We start from the raw sequence: 16,324 nt of genomic DNA, 5'->3' as shown, positions 1-16,324 counted from the left end.
GACCTATAAATTGCCAAAAAAAGACCTAAAAATATAAAAAAAGGACCTAAAAACTGAAAAAAGGATGTATAAATGTGATCCAAATTAATTAATAACTTCAGTTTTAATTACATATTTAATATATATGGTCATATACACCGTTAATAGTTTTTCTTATATGTACGCATTGCTTGCATTATAGAATTATTTTCCTATAGTTTACGGTTATTACAAGCATAAGAAAACAGTTTTTCTTTGTCACGTTTCAGGAAAACACACGCTCCTTTCATCAGACATTTATTTTCATTTTGACTAAAGATACAGTTATAACAATGGTTAGTAATTTTTAAACAAAAAGAATCCGTTATATAATGGATGTTGTCAATGTTACATTGTTGTAATATAGCAACTTAACTGTGAAAAATGCAGTCTGTTTTATTTTTATTTCAGATTTTTTAAAATTATGAATCCCAAATATCATCAGGTAATTCAAATTCATCATTGTTTTCACAAAGTCTCTTGATGTTTTCTGTTACATTAAATTTTAAAGATGGTGGCTTACTCCATTTGTGAAAGAGAAAACTCCATACTGGATCTATGTTACCATTTTCATTATTTAATTTATTCCAGTGTTCTTCTGCAAAAAACTGTTGAAAAGAAATTTGTGTGCATTCCATTCCACAAGGGATTCTCACATAAAATTGCAAAAATTTTTAGAAGTTTTAATTTCAAAATTGTTTTTAAATCACCAAGAACTTTGGAATGTACATTTAATGAATTCAAAATGAGAAACTCTCTACCAGATGTGGAAACCACAGGAATACATAATATAACTTGTTCATGTTCAAAGGATTATGTGGGACAAACGGCAAGTAAAATGGCAATAAGATGACACGAACACGATTTGGACATTATAAATCTAAACCCAAGAACAGGTTTGTCAACTCATATCATCGAAGAGAAGCATTTGATTAAAAAGAGAAAGGTTTTAAAAAGATTAACAGGAAACACAGAGTTGAATGTCTGGGAAGCTTCGTTCATTGCAGAAGAACACTGGAATAAATTAAATAATGAAAATGGTAACATAGATCCAGTATGGAGTTTTCTCTTTCACAAATGGAGTAAGCCACCATCTTTAAAATTTAATGTAACAGAAAACATCAAGAGACTTTGTGAAAACAATGATGAATTTGAATTACCTGATGATATTTGGGATTCATAATTTTAAAAAATCTGAAATAAAAATAAAACAGACTGCATTTTTCACAGTGAAGTTGCTATATTACAACAATGTAACATTGACAACATCCATTATATAACGGATTCTTTTTGTTTAAAAATTACTAACCATTGTTATAACTGTATCTTTAGTCAAAATGAAAATAAATGTCTGATGAAAGGAGCGTGTGTTCTCCTGAAACTGACAAAGAAAAACTGTTTTCTTATGCTTGTAATAACCGTAAACTACAGGAAAATAATCATATACACCGTGTTGAAAGCTTCAAAACAAGAGAAAGTTGCCTCTTCCAGCGCGACCTTCCAGACAAGTTATGGTTAAAGGATCTTGTACCGTACCTGCTTCAGTCGTCCATAAATGTTTTTCTCTCGTTTCATGGATGGTTCAAATATATTTCTTTCTTTCTTTTTTATTTCTTTACTACAGAAAGGATGTTTAAGAGGTGATGGTGATGATCTGATGATGATTCGAATTGAGAATGGGCAGTAAAAACGTAGTCGAAAGAAGGTGAAGTTACAAAAAAAGCCGTTAAGACCTAAAAAAAAAAAGGCTAAAAATGGACCAATAAGCCAAAAAAGGACAAATAAAACCCACCTTTTTCTGGCCAACAATGACCCAAAATGAACATATATTATGTTGGGCCTTGTCTTCGGACACTAGGAAAAAAAAAAAGGATATTTCCTCAACTTCCAAGCCCTAGTCATGATAAAGATGGATATAAGAAAGGCATATTACAAAGACAGGATGTTCTCATCAGTTTGGAATGCAGACCTTTCGAATTCCATCACTTGCATCATCCAGTGGAAAGAGATCTACCTGAACAGCTGGATGAGGCAAGTAATGGAATTCATAAAGTCTGCATTCCAAACTGCCGAGAACATGCTGTCTGTAATATGACTTTCTTATATCCATCTTGTATATTAACTAACAAGTCAACAATAGCATAGCAAGAATCACACAAACAGAGATATGGAAATAGTGATAGTGATAGAGAAAGAATGAGAGATGATAGACAAATAAGGAGAGATAAAAATAGAGAGAGAAAATGAGAATATATTGGTAGCCACGACCATCGAAGTATGCAGAACTCACCATGGTATTATCTGGCGATGCCACTGCTGCTTACATGCCTACACATAGATATTATTGTTGTTATTGTTATATATATTTTACTGGTGACTAAACTCGCACTTGAATTCATGCACTTCTTTTGTGGGTTTGAAGCGTATGTCCATTGGCCCTTATGATGGTTAGCCATCCAGCTTTAACATCACTTTTGTTAACATTTGTTAATTGTTCCTTGAATGTCATGAGGCATTTTTTTCACTGACAGGAACACATTAAAAATGCCATTCTCAAAAAGCATAATTTGAATAATATGACTTATAATGGATGCTAAATGCTTTCATATGGGAAACAGTAAGGAATTGGAGGTAAATGTATATTCTGAACAGAAAGGCTATTGCATATTTCCATCTACTCTTAACTTTATTGCATCTTTTCCCCATAGGTTGCACGACTGTTAGGTTCATCTAATAGAATGATTAAGTGTGAGTTGGTGAAACTTTTGAAGGAAGACTCTGAGGAAGTGTTGCAAGGTCTCATTCCAAATATTTCCACAACTCTTGAGTTGCTAACTCATTCACACACACTTGGACCTGATGTTATGGTGAGTATATAATTTAAAATGCAAAATTTTGTTTTTGTGAAATTTACTTCAATATTGTTATAGTTATATTTGTAAACGTCAACCTTAATAGTAATGGTTTTTCTTGTATGTACGCATTGCTTGCATTATAGAATTATTTTCCTGTAGTTTAATAGAAAACATCAAGAGACTTTGTGAAAACAATGATGAATTTGAATTACCTGATGATATTTGGGATTCATAATTTAAAAAAAAAAATCTGAAATAAAAATAAAACAGACTGCTTTTTTCACAGTTAAGTTGCTATATTACAACATTGATAACATCCATTATATAACGGATTCTTTTTGTTTAAAAAATTACTAACCATTGTTATAACTGTATCTTTAGTCAAAATGAAAATAAATGTCTGATGAAAGGAGCGTGTGTTCTCCTGAAATGTCACAAAGAGAAACTGTTTTCTTATGCTTGTAATAACCGTAAACTACAGGAAAACAATTAATAGTAATGGCCTTGGGGTGTAAGGCATGACCTTTTGAGAAGGCACCCTAATGTCAACCTCACTTTCACATAGTACACCGCAGTAACTGCAGTCTTGCAGGTATAGAGGTAACTCAGTGGAGCGAGGGGACACTTGCTCACCCCCCTACCAAATTTTCAGGTTTCTAAAATTTACAAGTTAATGGTACTTTTGTTAACCTTTTGGGACCTGAGGTGAAAATAATGAGTAATTTCTATGACTTTGCAAATGTAAGTGTTATTTAGCAAAATAGTCCTGGCTGCTATTTTTATGGGATGGAAAACTTTTGGATTCTACCCCTTGAAAAACTAGACCCAAGTTCTATTCTGCTCCCTGCAGCCAGCGCTGTGTGTTGTCCTGTGTTTTGTCCATATATCTGCTGAGTGCCCTTTTGCAGCCTCAGCTTTTAACTAGATAAGGAAATTTTAGTGCTCTCGCTCAAGCAAAATCCCTGCCCTTCACCACTACTTGTATGGATCAACATGGAGACAGTGCATTGTGTTGGGGGATGCTTCTGCAAACTGTCCTAGCTAGGGGATGCTTAATGAAACTTTTCTTAACTGGAGGGATAGCTTCCTTTGCTCACTTCGAACACTGAAGTAAGGACTAAACAGATGGTGAAAAGCTTGCAAAGAATTTTGTTAGATATATTCAATGCAAAATGTTGCTACCTATATTACAGTATTGTTTTACATAGTAGCCACATTTATTGAGGCATTTGTTGCATTGTGGCACTACTTTTTGCATTCTTTCTTCAAAGAAAGTCACAACTAAGCTGATCAGCCACCCAAAAGAAGAATAAAACTGTTAGAAATTGTTTGTGCAAATCAGAATTTATGAATCGCCTGTTTCTTCTGTATTTTTGGGTCACCAGCCATCACCAGATATCCACTTCACTTCATTCTTCATCATGGAAGCCCTTCCTCCTTCATACCTATTTCCTTCATTTGGTATCCTTCGCCATAAGGTTCAATAATCTGATTATAAGTTGCTGCTGTGGTCTTATTTTGTTCACATGAGCAACCAATTCTTACTTGCTGGACATGCCGTATACATCCACCAACTCCTGATTTTTAAGAGATTGTATGCTGTTTAATAATGTATCTCCAGCTTATTAGCATAGTACTAGAGAGATGAAAAGTAGGCCATTCATATTTATTGATATTGTATTGTTTTGAATTTCTTACAGGATTCGACAGTTGTGGAAATTGGCCGAGCTCTCCTTCAGTGCGAAGGGGAAGTCTCATCATCCAGAAACTGGAGGCTCCATGCTCTGTTGCTGGAGCAGCTGGAATGCCTTATCCAGTGCATGCCCTCGGACTTCATCTACAGTCACTTTGTACCTGTGATTTTTCTCAGAATACATAAAGCGGTAAGTGGCAACTAATGACTTCATTCATATTCTGAGCTTGTTTACTACAAGATGCATGAAATAGTCGGGATTAACATTTCTCTTTGATAAAACACTGTTACAAAAATGACATACTAGGGCTTGTGTTGCATCCTAATATGAAGGTGTACAAAGTACCTATCATATTGGTTAGCTGGAAAACTATCGTATGAAGAATGTATTGGCAAGTGAACATAAGTTAATGTTTTGGTCAATCTTTTGAAGGTTACTTTTGTAAAAAGTAACTGAATTACAGGTGGCCGTGGTGGCTCAGTCGGTAACACATCTGACTACCATGCTCAAGGTCCCGGGTTCGATCCCCGGCTGGTTCAAATCCGGGAACTTTTCTAACGTTGGAAGCGGCCCCGGCACCCACCCAGCGTCGAATGACATGGGTACCTGGGGGAAACCCTGGGGGGTAAAGGCGGTCAGGGGCATGATGCTGATCACATCACCCCCACTCATGACCGGCCGTGCGGTCTAAGGCACCTTGCTTTGGACGGCGGCTGCAGGATGGCATGGGTTCGATCCCAGGTTCAGTCTCCGCGAATTTTCGGTCTGTGTACAGGGCCGGTGGCAACCCACCATCATGAGGAAATTGGGGAGCTACGAGTGAGTAGCGTAACCCGGTCTCAGAAATCTCCTACAACAGCTGGGGGTTCGACGTGCTAACCACACGTCACCCCATTACCGGTTGAAGAACTCCACACCTCTAGGTAGGATTGTAGGAGGGGGATAGGCCCAGGCCCTTTCGAGGACTGTTGATCCATGGGTTATTATTATATTATTATAACTGAATTACAACTAAAGTTGTACTCTGACTGTTGTCTTGGATAATTTTATAATATTGACAACACTGGGGTGAAATATCAAAATTTTTATGATAGAAATAAGTCAAAATGAAATAAAGGAAATATTTAAGTTATTAAGAACAATGTATTTGGTAAAATGGAACAATTTTTTTGAAAAAATCATCTCGTATTTGTCAAACATTGGCTAGGGTATCAACTCACAAAGCTTCAGTTTTGAATTCATAGGATACCTGATTTTTTGCATCTAAAACAGAGTTTCTAGATCTAGTAAAGACTTTTCATTACAGCATTTATATGTGTTATTTCTGTTTATAATTTCAGAGGCCTCTTCCATGTCGCCTAGCTGCTGCTAGAACCTTGCTCGTGTTCCTTCGATATAATCTGAAAGCAAACCAAAGACTTGATATTCGGAGGAGGATATATGAAGGTAATTGTGGCCAGTGGTTCCAACTTGTCTTATCATTTTGTGCAGTAATATATGTCATAAGTAGGCTGAGAATTTGCCCTGAAATCCCTTTTCTTGTTCCTTGGCCAGAAAATATAGGCTTTTAAATTTAAAATCCATTTCAGGCCACTTCTGAGAGGAATGCATGAATTTTATGCTGGCTGTTTTTCCCAATTTTTGTCAAGAGTGCCTATTTTGCAGATCACTTCATTTTCAGTGCCTAATCTGGGAAAATGACTAAATATATGTCAATATTGACCAATTTTAGTGCCTATTTTGTATTTTTGGGTCCTTTTTTGCCTGCCTATTTTGAGAGTTTTAATCCCCTCATCCTGGTTATAAGCTCTTGTTCTCCTTTACTTTCCTAATGATGTGACCACGGATAGTGTAAATAATATAGGACACTGAAAAGTTTCATGTTGAAGGTGTAACAAATTTTTATGAAATATTTTGATAACACTCAGTCAGTAATTAAGTTGTGAAAAATCTTCAGCTGTATAATGGTAAAACATTTTGTTTTCTTAAATGCGGACTATTTCCTAAACTAAAATATAATAAGAGGAAAATTTTTGTGTGGGCTCAAGCCCCCCAGAACCATCCACATAAGTTGGTGCCACTGATTGCATAGTGGAGAAATTGCAATAGCTTCCTACAGTTTATTCCTCTAAAACGTTTAATTTTCTGATAAGCATTTTATAAAATGCAATACAATGTGCTACAGCTTTAAAATAATGTTTTAATTCAATTAGGACATTAGTAGAAAATGCATGCATTGGGGTTCTTACATATAAAAAAAAATAATTGTACACTTTCTGTGTGTGTAATGTGTATAGTGAAATTTCTTAATTTCAGAATTGTGTCGAGGCAAGAGCTGTTACAGCAGAATGCTTTACCTAAAAATGTCTGATATGATGATGGAACTTTTCTCAGTATCTTACTACAAGGAATATTTCTTCCTTGGTACTCTGGAACTTGCAGGTTAGTACTGGTGATGATGATCCAACTATCATAGCGGAGTGCTTTAGTAGTAATTCGTCCCTGTGACTATTTAGTCTTGCACTTAAGAGTGTAAGACCATTGGACATCTTCATAGCCTAGTGGTTAAGGATTTGAGATACAGTTCCTTCACACAGCACGAGGAGCCGAATGAGAGGAAGATCTGATAATTTTTATAAGCTTTATCTAGCTTAATAGACTTCAGTTCCATTTACAACTGCAACATGAGGAGAAATCCATAAACTATAATTCAGTATTCTCCCCCTCCCCATTGGGTGGTTGATCTTGGGTCGGAGTTTTTCCGGCATTGTCCTTTCATATAGCGGCATTGGGACTCACCCAGCCTCAATGAATGGGTACAGTTGGGAGCTGAGAAGACTGCGAGGCTGAGGAATGTGAAACTGACCTGCCTGTTGTTGCTGTGTGCAGCCAGCTCGTCTTCCTTTCAGGGTGGCAGCGGCATAAATAAAAAAGGCATGGTGCGAAAACGCATTGCAAATGAATGGAACTTATTACATAGTAGTAATACTTCACAAATCAAAGCAATCTGCATCCAACGTGACTAAGAAAGTAAGGGTGTGTGCATGCTTTTTGTGTATTTCCTAGCGCCTTGTTAATGCTTCTTTTCTGGACATGGTTCAATTAATTTTAACTTTAGCAGGGTTTGTATTTACATTGTGATATGTAGCATCGCTTTTCTGCAACTTTCGGATTATGGAACATGAACCTCGGCCCCAGTGATTTATCCACCAACTACGTCCTAACACCCCATGCAATTTTTATAAAAGGACAAATTTATGGTCATTTTGGCTCTAATTATACCTTTTCACACCCATAAACACAAGCTTACACCCCTCAAATAAAAAAATCTGAATAAACTTTTGCTCAACCCCCGAGCCGGCTTTCCCGCTTTTCGTTGAATGTTAATTCTATTGATAGTTAACCTTCAGCGACCCAGTTTACTAGATATAGTCTGCTCTATACATATACATTTACTTATACACACATGCCACGGTGGCTCAGTCGGTAACGTGTCTGACTACCATGCTAAAGGTCCCGGGTTCGATCCTTGGCCGGTTCAAATCCGGGAACTTTTCTAACGTTGGAAGCGGCCCCGGCACCCACCCAGTGTTGAATAACATGGGTAACTGGGGGAAACCCTGGGGTGTAAAGGCGGTCAGGGGCATGAAGCTGAATACATCACCCCCACTCACGACCGGATCAAGAAAGTGTGGGGCGTTACCCACCCACACCCCCTATATGCCTTCATGGTGTGGTGCTAAGCACAGGGGAACACTTTATCGTTTTTAAACATGCCAGAACATTCATTCGATTTTTAAAACAAATTTATTCCCGAAAACACGGAAGAAGTGTGAATTCCTATGCCGTTGCTGGTCTTTGAGATGTCCCGTGGCTGACATCATCCGTGGAGGTTCAAGAATGGTTCCGAACTTTTTCGAACCCCAGACTGCACCTCACACTGTAAGTCCTGATTCCATTATCAGATTCTCACAATTTCCTACAAGGACTTCTGCATGTCTGGCAACACTGAAAAATTGAACACCAAGTCGAAGCTCCCCTCCCCACACTTCCTCCCCGAACCTCACCCCACACTCACAGTCTTCTCAGCTCCCAACTGTACCCTGGGAGTAACCCTGAAAGGGGGGTGGGAGGGGGCTGGAACTTTGTGCTGATCACATCACCTCTAAAATGGCCAAGATCGAGAATGTGGGGCCCTACCCCCACATCCCCTAAACACCTTCATGGCACAGTGCTGTATGCACAGAGAACTTTACCTTTTTTATTATTATTATTATCGATTTTGATAGGAAATGCGCAACTTACACAACACTGTACCAAATCACTTTAAGATATTGTAATTGGGGGAGCTATGGTTTGATTTGGTAGGAGCTCAAATTTTATTTCATTGGATGTCAAGGGTAAATTGAAAGAAAAATTCAATATACAAAAATGCCTGAGATAGCTATCTCAGTTTCTGAACAGGTAGAGCAGCAGCCTCATGATCTTATTGCCTAAGTAAAGTTCAAGTACGAGCATGAACATGAGTTTCTTTCCAAGTCCCCAGATTGGTTTAATCTTGTCATCATTCAACCTCATCATTGCAGGTGGTCTGAAGATGCAGAAAGGAGATGCAAAAATTACATAGAAAAATGCTTGAAGTCTCAAATGTGTGCTTTGGTGATCTCATTAAGTGTAAAATTACACCGATCTGTGGTGATGGACGTTTGCATCAAAGTTTCCAAAGTTTATACATTCCTTCAAATTGTTGTTTAACAAAACATGCTCTCCTTTCTGTGAAAAAAAAATGTTCCTTTCCATGCTAAAATCATTATCAAGGGTACTCTAGCTGTGCATTTGCCAGTGCATATTATTTAATAATATATGAAAGATTCATTGTTGGTTGATAATTGGTATGCAGCTAAGAAAATATTATACATCAATATGTATGTTTTATTTTTCAATATGTATTTGTAAAAAAATGTTCTAATTTTTTCAGAGGATCCTGTGCCAAATATTCGCTTGAAGTTTTGCTCCATTTTGCCCAAACTGAAGGCGTTACTCAAGTTACCAGCTGATCGAAAGCTTCTGCAAGCTCTGGAGACAAGTCTGCGGAAGTTGCTTCACCACGAGAAAGACAGGGATGTTTCAACGGCCGTCAGAATCGCAATCGAAGAGTTGGACAAGATTGAAATGATGATCGAACTGGTAGGTTCTGCTGGGATGATCTAAAACAGAAATTCTCTCCTAGTATTTTGTATTCAGTGGCGAAGCATGACATTTTTACGTAGTCATAACAAGACTTGCCAAATGTCAGGGTTAATCTTTCAACCCAGGAAGGGGAAGGAGGAGGGAGCATTCCTACATTGATAATGATGATAACAGTGTTCGTACATGATGTGTGAAGTAGAGATGGCTAAAAAATGAAAAAAATTGTTAAACTTCTCTCTCCGAAATTCGGATTGCTTCCGAAATCCGGGTAGTAGATTTTTTGAATCGAGATTTTTAGATTTTGTGGAATCCTGATATTTTTTGCCATCCCTGGTGTGAAAGTAAGATATGTTAGGGAAAAGGTTGATGAAGACACACTCACAAAGAACTCAGGCTGTGTGATGATGTGTAATTCTTTATCCAAGGTGATTCATTTCAAGACCATCTGCAGATAACCAAAGCCACAGACAGTTCCAACACTATTAAATCAGCCGACCTTCATGGCAGAGTGATTAGCACACCGTGCTGTGATGCCAGGGGTCCTGGGTTTGAACCCCAGCCTGGGCATGGGTGTTCTTTGTGAGTGTCCCTTCATCAATTTCATCATGTCATCACTCACCATCTGTACAATTAGCCAAACGTGGCAGAAAAGCGAAGTAAAATAAACCAAATCAATCAATAAATAAAACTATTAAATGAACACGCGTGGATCACGTGAAGAGCTGAACGAGTGAGAGATCTATGCAGCCTCATGTTGGGTGGAAGTCAGAATTTTACGTGGGCAGTCTTGGAAATATTACTCGTTCGTCTACCACTTGGGTTAATTATAACAGTGAGAATGAAATTGATGATGGGGCAAACACAGATGACCAGAATTCGAACCTGGGACCTCTGGCTTTGCATCATGTGACATCATGATCTTTACAAACAAGCCTAGCAACACGCACAAAGTACATGGATGGAGAGAAGAAAGGTTGATGAACAATATGTTGAATCAAAAACTGCAAAGACAGTGTTCAAATTACTGTTATTCTTAATAACCTTAAACTAGCTTAATCAACGTCAAGAGCTGCTTGCAAGTGCCACATGAGGAGAAATTATACTCCAGAATCTAACAAGGACTTTTTTCAGTATTCAGTTGCAGTTCAACAGAATTAAAATAAATGTGCACCTTGTCTGAACAGGCCGGTAACTACGTCTGATGTCCAGGGGAGAACTCATGGGTTATTTGGAGAGGCTTTATAAACGAAGTCCATTTTTCAAAAGTTTAACAGTATTAAATGAAGGCAGCATGCATGTGTAAGAGTGGGGTGGGTGTGTGTTCAGTAGGTTAATATAGCACACAGAAAATTTAGAAATACCATACAAATATGTGCAGGTTTTTTCCCTAATATTTTGCACACACCTTTCTTTACCCTGCTCAACCCCCCCCCCCCTATAATTTCTTCCCGTGTCTATTACTTAGACATCAGCTCATAAACAAGATGAACAAATGGTGTTCTGTGAATTTATCCTTCATCAAGTTATTACCAAAATAATATATTTTGTCTAGATTTTCAATCATCACAGCTAACAAATTTTACAAAATAGTTTTACCTAACATTTGGGGAGGAGGGGGGTGTTACAGCAGAGCCTGTGGGCACAGCATCTCATACCCTTAAAATTAATTATTTAGTTTTGTAAAATAAGTTACTTTTTCCCTTGTTTAATGTGTTAGTGTCAGTATTAGTGATGATAACAAGCAGTGTTCATCATCAATAACTGCTGCAGTGTGTAGTGTATCCTGTATGTAAGTCATTTTTACCCTTACACATCCTGTAATAAATTATGCACAGTAAGACATTTAGAATGTCTTCTTCATCTTAGCTAATCCCTTATAATGCACTGTAGACTTGAGGTGCCATGTATAAACTATACCAATTATTTTTTTCATTCACCACCTCATGGATCGGTTGTTGACACACATAACTGAAACTGAATTCGTGGATACAGGAGGGAACAGATGTATTTTTATTGTCTCAATTGCATGAAATATTGAAGTATGTTTAACCCTTTTTATTATTTCCAGAGAAGCACAGGTGTGTTTAATGCATTTGAATTGGAAGATCAGAAAAAGCAAGAAGAAGAAAAGTCGCTAGCAGAACAAGGGTCTACTATCAAGAAGGCAGAGAAGAGAAGTATGTTCTTATGTCATTACATTTAAGATTAATACTAACATCATTCTTCATTGGTTTAACTAATTTTTAGTTTAAGTAATTGAGAATGTTATGTCATAATGAAATTTTTTTGCAATTTATAAATTTGGTGAATTGGAAATTTATGATCTTTCCTTTGACTACATGTGAGGATTGTATAAGGAAGAAATGACAATTTTATTTGTTATTGCTCACTTTTGCTTGGTATTTTTAATATACTTTTGATTTATTAATATTGCTCTAAATAGACAAAAAGCTGGAGTGGCACAGAAACATGAGTCAGCTTACCAATCCAAATTGTATTCCAAATTGTATCATTTGAGGACATACATTGTAAATTGTCTGACAAACCTATAGAAATAAAGGTTGAACTGATGTTTTTATTTTAAATTTAAATGTTTTCTTTTGCATATAGGAATTTCATTGTTTAGAACTACAATTAGTTAGTTAGTTTGCTTAGAACTACTTCTAGTAATAGTTTTTATTGTATGTACGCATTGCTTGCATTATAGAATTATTTTCCTGTAGTTTACGGTTATTATTAAACTGTATCTTTAGTCAAAATGAAAATAAATGTCCGATGAAAGGAGCGTGTGTTCTCCTGAAACGTCACAAAGAAAAACTGTTTTCTTATGCTTGTAATAACCGTAAACTACAGGAAAATAAAATACTTCTAGTAATTATTTTGTTTCAATTGAATTAATGTTTTGCTTTGTGCAATTCCAGATTCAGGAGCAAAACCTCCTTCCTCATCCGAAAGGATCTCAGCAAACAAGACAAGGTCTTCAGTTGAACCGAAAGCTCATTCTTCATCTGTAACAGACAGACGGACAGAGAGGTTAGAGAATTAAATTACATCACGTGTTAATAGAAACACTTGCCATAAATTATCTATTTTAATTAATGCATTACAGGAGTTATTGTAATGATACTTTGTGTTACTTTACTTGGATAAATTCAGAACTGGACAATTTATTTACCATGAAAAAACATGCTTTGTTGTGTCCTTTTAAACTTGCACTGTTAAAACATGTACTACAGAGAACAGGTGTGATACTTGTGTAAACAGTTAAATATCCGTATTGTATGATGCCTTATAATCAAGTGGTCCTTGGTTCAAGGTGGAGGCACATTGAACAGTGGTTAGGATCACACCTTAAACTGTAGGTCCAGTCCTGATTAGCCTATCTGTGCATATAGTGGACTTAGAACAATAATTATAATGCTTATATTGGCCAATGGTAAAATGTTACTTTTGTAAACAAAGTAACTGTAATGTGTTCACTTTTTGTTACCCAACTTTGGTTAACTGCAGTATGGGAAAGGAAACTGCATACATAAACATTTACAAAACAAGGATGCATGAATTAAAACTTTACGTTTAGTAATAAACAACAAAATTCCTCAGAATCACAGGTTGCTTATAGAAAATATTGGACTGTCAAATTACTTGATAAGCATATGCTGATAAAACACTGATTGGTCACCTGTAATAAAAAGAAGTGCTAAGCTTATTCATCTGTTTAAGTACGAGTTACAGAATGGTGATTGATTAGAACATTGATTAGAACATACTGTATATTTTATATGTGTGTGTGTATTGAAAACTATGGTCTGCCTAGCATATCTAATGCGGTGTTAGCTTAGATTTATGATCTACTAACTTATGGAAAAGTTAGTGAAAGTTATGCCTTTACCAGGAATCGAACCTGAATCTCCTTGAAGTGTCTACATATCCAAAGGTATCCAATTACAACAGAAGTTGGAGTTTTGGCGTTAAAAATCAATAACCAAAGTTCAATCCCTGAGGTTTTGTATATTATTTGTGCGTCACAAGTCATGCATGCCAACAAGTTATTTCAATTTGTGATATGTTTAATACTTTTATTAAAAATTGTGGATCATCCTGTTCTTTCAAAATATTGACAAAGAACATCAGCCATAGTAGTACAATATTGTTGTATCAATGAAGGTAATTGCTTTGCCAGTGCAAAGTTGAAAAGAGAGATTAATTTAATAGTCACAAGCTTGTCAAAATTGCACAGTTATTAATTTTTAACCAGTCAGATTACATTCCTTATACATTGTTGAACTCTACATTTTCTATTGCAGGAAAGGGAACAGTGTTTCGAGTAGTACTGGTATGAAGTCACCAGGATCAACTCCAATGGGTGCTAAATGTAAGTTTATTTATAATTGAGAAACACTTGCATATGTTGGTATACATTAATATCACAATGGCTTTTTCTGCCATCTACATTGGAACTTGGAGTTTATGTTCAGTCTTTGTGGCCCTAGGTCTTGTGTTAATTTGTCGCGTCCACTGTTTGCTTGTTGTGCCTACAGGATCATTATGGAGGGTGTCCCATTTCAATGTTTAGTTTATGTGAAAATTATTTCATGTTTGTATTTTTCGAATTTTACATACTTTTCTCTCTTTTTACGCTAATTCAAACTAGGGATGCCCAAATCTGGATAAAATTTTATCTGGATTTCAAATATCCAGATATCTAAAATATCCAAATGTGTCCATTATCTGGATAGTTTTATCGTTTATCCATTTTATGGCCTCTCCACATATTCTTTTATTCATGTTCGTATATCTTCCATACGGATTCTCAACAAATCCATCATCCAATGTGTTCATTTAACTGTTTGGAGATTATCAGAATATTCTTAAAATGTTTACTTTTTCTGGAACAGATCTCTGCATTGCTAAGTTGAGTATTTAGCACGTTTGTTTGCTTGTTTTTCAATGTGTGTCATTTGCGCAAGGGTAATTGCAAACTGTTATTTGATAATTATTTTTAATTTCAGAAACCATTCTTACCAGAATAACTTAATAAACTTGAAAAAGTAAATAGCAATCTGCATACGTGGATTATCTGAATTGAATGATTGAATGATTTATTTTATCTTCGCGTTTTGTGCCACTTGGGTAATTTGCAAAGATGGAGATGAGTGATGAAATTGATGAATGGGCATTCACAAACAACCAAGCCCGAGCGGGATTCGAACCCGGGACATGGATTATCTGAATATGTGGATAATTTGAATAGCTGGATTATTTATATTATCCTGATCTCTGTACTGTCCAGATATTTAGATTATCTGGATATCTGAATTATCCAGATTACCCATTGCATCCCAAACAGATATAGGATAATTTGAAAATCTGTTATCTGGATTTTGTGACTATTCCTAATTCAAATCTGAGACTGGTGAGTTTGTGAGTTTGTGAGCCCAGCATTCAATGCACTCAGCCTGTGAATTGACTACATGGGAAATAGTTTATTTAACTGTAATGTTTATTGAAAGACGTGGTAAAGCAATGGCAGATCTGATAGTGATGTATCGGTATGTGCTAATGATGGTGATATTGGTATCAGAAAACTTGCCAGTTCTGAGCATATCTCTGCAGGTTCAAGGGGTTCAATGTGTATGCAAGGTTTCTTCTATCATTGTACAGATATCACTAAATTTTGCTTTCAATATATTTATGAAATCTTTTGTTTCATTGAATACTGCCATCAATCAAATCCAGCTGGACTGAACTCTGTTTTAAATTTCTATTTTGCCATTGTTCCTCAACAAGTTTCTTCTGCAAAAGCTCATCCTTTTGAAAATGCCAAATATCAAAACATCTGACAACAGACACAAACTTGCAGATCTGGAATTCATATTTAACGGAGCCAATGATATAAATAGTGTGTGTGTGTGTGTGTGTGTGTGTGGGGGGGGGGTGACCCATTCTGGGGAATTCACTTTTTACGCATCTGAAGCCCAGATTATCTGTCATCCGCATTTCTTGTTCTTCAAATTGTCCAACCATTTCAACTCTCTTCCAGGCCCTATAGACATTTCTACAAATGGATCACAGTTTAGAATACATAAACATTTGTAATTTGCTTTTCATACGTTATTTTCCTGTTAATTCATTCAAATGTAAAATGTGTAAATTCTGTTATTGGAATACCAGGGTTCTGACTGTCCTCTAACTCCTGGAAAAGTCAGGGAAATCAGTTCATGAGTGAAAAATCCAGGGAATTTCATGAAGATTCCAAAACCTGGAAAAGTCAGGGGAATATAAAATATCATTGCTGTACAACTGATGAATATGAATGTTGCACATATTAGTGAATATTAATTTACTACAATAGTTGTTTGGTATTTGAAAAGAACAATTGGAACCAGTGCTTTCTAATGTTCACACTGAAAATATACTGTAAACTGGTTTCTGATAGCTAAAACATTTACAATAGTGTCGAAATGTGATTCAAAATTCTTGGAAACCCTGAAATTTGATTTGGCTGAATGGGTGCATATTGTGAATGTCCGTTGACCATAACCAAGTAACCACCACCGTTGGGCC

The 16,324-nt window shown here is 36.3% G+C and overlaps 1 protein-coding gene across 5 annotated transcripts in view; it reads left to right on the top strand.

The window, feature by feature from the left end:
- LOC145986766 (uncharacterized) overlaps positions 1–16,324 on the top strand; it is a 177,227-nt gene that overhangs the window by 149,729 nt on the left and 11,174 nt on the right. For all 5 annotated transcript variants that reach the window (XM_083121150.1, XM_083121149.1, XM_083121148.1 and 2 more), the window contains 8 exons: positions 2,727–2,885; positions 4,574–4,756; positions 5,908–6,013; positions 6,884–7,009; positions 9,546–9,754; positions 11,826–11,934; positions 12,679–12,790; positions 14,065–14,132. In XM_083121150.1, the coding sequence (XP_082977276.1) occupies positions 2,727–2,885; positions 4,574–4,756; positions 5,908–6,013; positions 6,884–7,009; positions 9,546–9,754; positions 11,826–11,934; positions 12,679–12,790; positions 14,065–14,132 (1,072 nt within the window). The remainder of the gene's footprint in view (positions 1–2,726; positions 2,886–4,573; positions 4,757–5,907; positions 6,014–6,883; positions 7,010–9,545; positions 9,755–11,825; positions 11,935–12,678; positions 12,791–14,064; positions 14,133–16,324) is intronic.

Source organism: Lepisma saccharinum, chromosome 4 (genome assembly GCF_977018435.1).
Source record: "Lepisma saccharinum chromosome 4, izLepSacc3.1, whole genome shotgun sequence".
Lineage (NCBI taxonomy): Eukaryota > Metazoa > Arthropoda > Insecta > Zygentoma > Lepismatidae > Lepisma > Lepisma saccharinum.
Note: the sequence above shows the minus strand (reverse complement) of the source record. Positions and strands in the feature narration are given on the sequence as shown.